This window comes from Macrobrachium nipponense, chromosome 20, assembly GCF_015104395.2.
Source record: "Macrobrachium nipponense isolate FS-2020 chromosome 20, ASM1510439v2, whole genome shotgun sequence".
NCBI classification, from domain to species: Eukaryota; Metazoa; Arthropoda; class Malacostraca; order Decapoda; family Palaemonidae; genus Macrobrachium; species Macrobrachium nipponense.
This window is the reverse complement of record NC_061089.1, coordinates 23,008,595-23,016,094: the sequence shown is the minus strand read 5'-3', so window position 1 is coordinate 23,016,094 and position 7,500 is coordinate 23,008,595. Positions and strand designations below refer to the sequence as shown.

The window sequence follows — 7,500 nt, the reverse complement described above, 5'->3', positions numbered from 1 at the left end:
TATATATATATATATATATATAGATATATATATTATATATATATATATATATATATATATATATAATATATACGTGTATATCTATATATATATGTATATACATGTATATATATATATAGAGATATATATATATATATATATATATAGATATCTATATATAATATATCGATTATATATATATATATATATATATATATATATATATATATATAATATATATATATATTATATATAACTGATTGTCAGCAACGTCAATTGATTAGAGAAATGATAAATGTATTATTATTAATATTTGTTTCTATTTTTTTTTTTATTTATCACAGTCCGCCAATTCGACTGGGTGGTATTCATAGTGTGGGGTTCCGGGTTGCATTCTGCCTCCTTAGGAGTCCATCACTTTTCTTACTATGTGCGCTGTTTCTAGGACAACACTCTTCTGCATGAGTCCTGGAGGTACTCCAGCCTCTAGTTTTTCCACATTCCTTTTCAGGGATCTTGGGGTCGTGCCTAGTGTTCCTATGATTATGGGTACAATTTCCACAGGCATATCCCATATCCTTATTTCTATTTTCAGGTCTTGATACTTATCCATTTTTTCCCTTTCTTTCTCTTCAACTCTTTTGTCCCATGGTATTGCGACATCAATGAGTGATACTTTCTTCTTGATTTTTTCAGTCAACATAATTATTATTATTATTATTATTATTATTATTATTATTATTATTATTATATTATTATTATTATTATTATTATTATTTCACCTTGAAAATAATGGAATTTATTGAAAGATATTATCCCTTGCATCCCAAAATAATTTGTTGGTTGAAGATACTAGGTTTCCAATGTATTGTTAGTCGTTCGTTTGACAAAGTAACTGAGATTTCGATGAAGTGTAAGGATATTTAAGGGAGTAAAAGACATCCAGGATTCTATGTTTATAGAATTATTCTATCTAGAGGCTATTTCCCAGTAGCTAGTAAATTGTTGGTGGTTCTTTCGACAAAATACCAGAAAATTCCCATGATACCAGTAACATAATTTGCCATAAAGTTACCTCAGTAGTCATGCGTACAGAGTGTGGTATTATTATGCCCAGACTTTTTCACAGCCATTGGTTTACTTTTAGCGGTTCTTAAAAAAAATCTACTATATATATATATATAATATATATATATATATATATATATATATATATATATATATATATACATATATATATAATCAGTAGCATTTAAGGAAAGATATGGCTATAAGTGTCTATGATTAAAGCGGAAACCTATTTAGATGTTACGTGACAGACAAGATTTATAGACAGGATGTATCCATGTTCGTATTGTACAGAATACAAGGGGAAACCCAACCGTGACGACATCATATAATTGACGAAGATTAAAAACCAGAAAAAAGGAAATGACATAAAATGATCCTGATCAGTTTTCTTAATCTTGGTCAATAGTATGATGAAAAATGGAGCTTCCGTTCAGCAGTTTTCATCCCTCTATCTCGTTTTCTTTTGAAGTCTTCACTCTTCCGAGAAGTGGTATTTCCTTCCCAACTGAAGTCCGGGAAAGCAGGAAATTCCCTCTAGAACTAGGCAAACTAGACATCCGTCAGTTAAAGTTTATCAAGGAATTCCAAAGACAAAACAGGGTACTGTTCATTTAATGCATTTGTACATTAACACGATGTAGATGCGTTTGTAGTATGACATAAGTTTGCAAGGATCAAATCAGAGGTGTTACCTGACTATTCATTCTGCTCAGTTTAGCTTCTTTTACTGTTTTAAAATAAAATAAAATCCAAAGACATGGAATACAGAATTTTTTTTTTAAATGTATATTTTCATCTACATGACCAAATGATATATGAATTCTAACAAACTTAGCAACAGAAATAAACATAGTCCCTGATAAATACACCTAAATTCCTGGTCATAGTTTTTCAAAGGAGATAAGAGGAAAATACGCACCTCAGGAATGTGTACCATTTTTTAACCAAAAAAATGAGGCTTGTTCTGGTAAGCAGCATTTTAAGTCTTGAAGGTGATTTTTCACGCTGCCATCCGTGTAAATTAAAGATTTATTATTTATCAGAAAGTGAAGTCCAATCAGGATGTCGGCTTGCCGTGACTTCTCAGATGGTTTAAGCATTCATTCGATGTTATGAGGATTCACTAAGCACTAAGAATTCAAGTAAAAGTGAGAATACACAACTTTCATTCAAAAAGTGTAGAAAAAAATAAGCTTGTAAGCATCACAAAGAATCATCTTAATAGATGAGATTTTATAGTATTTTTATCTAAAAAATGAAATGAAATTACTTTTGTAAAACAGTGGTTCAATAAACAGATTCAGACAACAAAAAAAAGAAACTTACAAATCGTAAAACATTTTTACCTGTCCTCATTTTGAATTTTCTCTCGCTCGCTCAGACGTCGATGCTTATCCAGTTTCGAAATCCATCAGAACTCCCAAACACATTTTAGACATATTGGAAAGTTTTTATTTTTGATGACAGTTATTCCCACTGTTGCTCAAGTCCACATCACTTTCACAATGTATGGATGCAATATCACTCTGATGCAAGATCACTTTGATACAATATCACTTTGATGCACTATCACCATTTGTTTTCAAAGCCATAGTTTTTTTCCACAATGTTGATCATTTCATTTCTTCTAAGTTAACCTATTTGTTCGTTTGTCAAGCGGTTTATGACAAAGAGCGGATCTCCTGAAAAGTTGCAATTGAAATAATAGGCTGGTATTATTTCTTCTAGGGGGATAAATCGTAGACTTTGGAACACTTTATGGACAGTAAAGTTAATTTGTTCTTAACAATTCACATAAACCAATTATTTTCCTTGTGACCTAAATAACTAAATAACGATAAATTTGATTTTTTTTTGTTTACCCTTAGATTTTCTATTTTATATACTTACGTTACATTCAAGAGTATTCAGGTCAATCATCAAAATAATGGAACAGAAGAGTAAATTAAAGAAACGATGAGGGAATACGGGGAGAAAAGAAACGGGACCACTAGACGAGGCGTGAATGGCTACTACTTAATATAACCAAAGAGATGATTCCCTCTCTCTCTCTCTCTCTCTCTCTCTCTCTCTCTCTTCTTCAGAGCTGCCTCTCAGACTCGATGGGTCATACCATGTAGTTCCAACCCCCTTCTACCAAACCACCATCAGCTCCCACAAACCCTTCCTCCTTCTCCACTCCGACGGCTCACCCCCCCCCCCCCCCCCCCCCCCCCCCCCCCCCCCCCCCCCCCCCCCCCCCCCCCCCCCCCCCCCCCCCCCCCCCCCCCCCCCCCCCCCCACCCCCACCCTCTCACAAGACCCCAGCAACTGATAAGGCACTGTTCCTGGCTCCTGTGCTTCTGTCTAATGTCAGGCATGTTTGCCCATTGCTAAGCACACTAACAACCACCATTGTGCAGTTTCCTGTTCTTCTTCTTCAGCTTAGCATTCTCTGTCTCTCCGTTTCTCTCACTTTCTCTCTCTTACTTTCACGGTGACAATAGCCATTGGGGTGAAGACGCTCTCTCTCTCTCTCTCTCTCTCTCTCTCTCTCTCTCTCTCTCTCTCTCTCTCTCTGTGATAATGTCTACTGGCATCGTAACAGCTTTTATTTCTCTCTCTCTCTCTCTCTCTCTCTCTCTCTCTCTCTCTCTCTCTCTCTCTCTCCTATTAATATCGATGTTGAAAATTGAGAAAATCGGGAATGTGAAAGCAGTGATTATCCGCTAATAATGTGAGTGCTTTATTTCCTACATTTAAACTCTACTCAATTCATATTTTTAAGCCCAAGAAAGATAAGTAATGAAAAACAATCTGAGTAAGAATCTTATCAAGAATAAACTCTCCATTTGCTATTGTTTATTTTATTCTACGGACAGCACCCAGTCATATCATAATAATATGAAAGAAGAGGAGGAGGAGGAGGAGGAGGAGGACACTGCTTCTCCGATTCTTTTATAAATAACTATAATGAATCAAACGGACAAGGAGGAATGAGAACATAGTTTAGATATTTTACTGTGTTTGTTATTTGATTTTTCCATTAAAAGTACTCTTATAATAATGCCACTCCGGACAAAGGGAGGGATATAGAAAGAGAATGCCGACAACCCGTTTTAAAGTGACTAGTGTTATTGTAGCAAGCAAAACATCTTTCAAACATTTTTGCAGTTGCTTTTATATTTTTCTCCTTTTGAATCTAGGTCTCAAAGAACCTTAGATTAGTTGGCGATATAAATGTTTTCATAATAAAATGTCAGAACATTTTCAACAGGAAGTTTGTGGCACTCTCACTAAAACACACTTCATATACTATATGATATATATGATATATATATATATATATATTATATATATAATATATATATATATATACTTTAAAATATATACATATGCTTTATATATATATATATATATATATATATATATATATATATATATATATTATGTGTGTGTGTGTCTGCGCCTATGCATAAAGTCAATCTTTTGCACCCTAATTTTGTTTCCAAAATTAACATTTACTATCCTTACCAACAGTATATATTTCATCTCGTTTGTCATATTTTTCTTTAGCGGCTCTATTCTTTTTACACTTATCTCACTCTTTTTAATAAAGCTTAAATAACGTACCTACTTCAGAGATGCAACTCCTCTTCAACTTCCTTATCACAGGAACAGTTACGTGACTGAATTAAGGAAATTGTCTTTAAGAAAAAGCGTGAAGTTTCATTTTTCTCTCATAAGCTGCTTCAACAGTCCTGGGGACTAATCGCAGAAGACTCTCGTCAAGGTTTCCATTATCTTCTCCTGGAATTGGAGGCAGAGATAAGAGATTCTCAAGAATCCTCGAATAGAAAATGTTGGATACATTGTTGGAAACTTGGTAGATGATATTCAGCAGAAGCTGACTTATTAATCAGTGTTTGTCAAACACTTTATCTGACACTTCATGGAGGAGTTAAAAAACATCTCTTCATTAGATTTTCCGAGAGGAGAGAGAGAGAGAGAGAGAATTCTTTGTTAGTTACTTCAGGAAATACATTTAAGAATTTTTTTATCAAAATCTTCAGCGGACAGAGAGAGAGAGAGAGAGAGAGATTTGGTTCCTATGTCAGCCACTGCGCTGTAATTATATAACACATCATTACCTTTTCCACGAGAGAATAAGAAATATTTGGTTACTTAGAGTGTACTGACGTCTGTATGTGGCAAAAATTGAGTCAAACTTTGTGGTAAAATCTCTTCTAACCTATGCTGAACAATGGATACATCAGTATTTTTCGCACAATGATTAAATGCCAAGAATGAAATACCTCATATATATCTGCACGGCGTTTATAGTCTGGAGCCAAAATCAGAATTGTTTACCAATTCTTCTCCATCCTTCATCCATAAAAAAAAAACTTTATAATGGTTTTCTATTTAACGGCTTTCTCAACTTCAACGACCTCTTGTAAGGTGCCTACATTCTTTTTGATCATACACTGAGCCATTTAAAGATGATATCCACTTCTCAATATATATATATATATATATATATATATATATATATACATATATATATATACATATATATATATATATATATATATATATATATATATTATATATATATATATATAATATATATATATATATATATATATATATGGGGATAACAATCCACAATGAAGTAAATTTCTCTTGTAATTTGAAATATATAGTTCTTGTAAAGGATTAGAGCTTTCGACCATCAACTGTGGTCTTGTTCACTAAAGTGAACAAGACCACAGTTGATGGTCGAAAGCTCTAATCCTTTACAAGAACTATATATTTCAAATTACAAGAGAAATTTACTTCATTGTGGATTGTATCCCCATTTACTTAGAGGTACGACATAGTACCTGGCTTCTTCATATCTAGTAGATATATTATATATATATAATAGATTACATATATAGTATATATAATTATATATATAGATATATATAATAATAATTATATATTAATATATATATTATTTGTGTGAAATATATAATATATAATATAACATATATATATATAATTATATATTAATATAATATAGTTATATATATATAGCATATAGAGATATATTATATATATATAATATATATATGGTATAATATATATATATAGATAATATTATTATATTAATATTATATATAATATTATATATTAATATGTTAATTATAATATATATAGAAAATAGATATAATGATAAGTGAAACTGGTATTCCCAAGAGACTGGGAATGATGATCAAATAAAAGGGTTCCAAACTTATAGATCAGATAGAAAAAATAGGAATCAAGGGGGAACCGCAATATATGGGAAAGACAAAAAACAAGGAACAAAATCATATGAGAAATATAGTAACTCAGAATGTGAACTAATAGCGGTAGAATTTGAATCTGAAAAATTAATGAATCATAGTAATATATAGACCTCCTAATACTAAAGAGTTTGACTTAATAATAGAAAAATTGGATGATATATGTAGAAATCACAAGGACTGGACTATTCTCCTATCTGGAGACTTCAACTTTCCTTTCGTAGACTGGAAAGAACGAATAGGAGATTGTGGATGTACTTATACATATAAAAAAGAGAGTAATAGTAGTGCAGAAGATAAGAGGCGATTCGAAAAAGCTATTAGATATGCTACTAGAATACAACAAGTCAATTCAACAAAATAAATCACCTGCCAACAAGAAAGGAAAATACTTTAGACCTAGTATTTGTGAACGAGATGAATTATGTTAAAGAAATAATAGTTTATAATGCGAGTATTTCAGACCATAATGTCATAGAATTAACAGTCCATTCCAAAGCAAGTGAAAACAGAGATAAGCAAGAAATGAAAAAGTGGAAGGATATGGAAAATACAACTTCTACAGTAAAAATATAAAATGGTCAGAAATAAATGAAGAATTAAACAAAGATTTGGATAACATTTTCGTAAGTGATGACATAAAGGTAAATACGGAGATATTATATAAAAATTAGAGAAAATAGTGGAATAAATATATACCGAAGAGACAAGTAAACATCAGAGTCATGCATACCAGAGACCGAAGGGATCTTGTTCCAGAAAATACAATCCAGAAAGTGGAAAAAAGGTACTTGCAAACGAAAAAAAAAGTAAATGTCAAAAATGATTTATTCACTTTCGCTTTCCAGGAACTATCACTAATAAAATCCTCTCTTCCCAACGTCTTCTAATTATTCATTTGTTTCTTCGCCTTTATTGAAAAGAAAAATCTAAAATATACACTATTTTTTCTTTATTTCTTCACATTCAATTATAGCACCTCGGCGGCTGCGAGTTCGATTCTCGAGCATTCCATTGAGGATGAGATAAGTGTATTTCTGGTGACAGAAGTTCACTCTCGACGCGGTTTGTCCCGTTGCTGAATAACCACTGGCTCTGTGCAACGTAAAAACACCATACAAACAAACAAACTTCATTA

The 7,500-nt window shown here is 32.1% G+C and overlaps 1 protein-coding gene and 1 long non-coding RNA gene across 4 annotated transcripts in view; one reads left to right on the top strand and one right to left on the bottom strand.

The window, feature by feature from the left end:
* The window catches only part of LOC135223485 (putative G-protein coupled receptor F59B2.13), a 23,119-nt gene extending 20,010 nt beyond the window's left edge, over positions 1–3,109 (bottom strand). The window contains exons 1-2 of one of the 2 annotated variants that reach the window (XM_064261926.1): positions 2,941–3,108; positions 2,397–2,732 (exon numbers count right to left, since the gene is read on the bottom strand). In XM_064261926.1, the coding sequence (XP_064117996.1) occupies positions 2,397–2,406 (10 nt within the window). In that variant the 5' untranslated portion in view covers positions 2,407–2,732; positions 2,941–3,108. Of the gene's footprint in view, positions 1–2,396; positions 2,733–2,940 lie in introns of both variants that reach the window. The other variant, XM_064261941.1, reaches the window with a different exon arrangement.
* The window catches only part of LOC135223510 (uncharacterized), a 757,812-nt gene that overhangs the window by 257,207 nt on the left and 493,105 nt on the right, over positions 1–7,500 (top strand). The gene's annotated exons all lie outside the window — the stretch shown is intronic.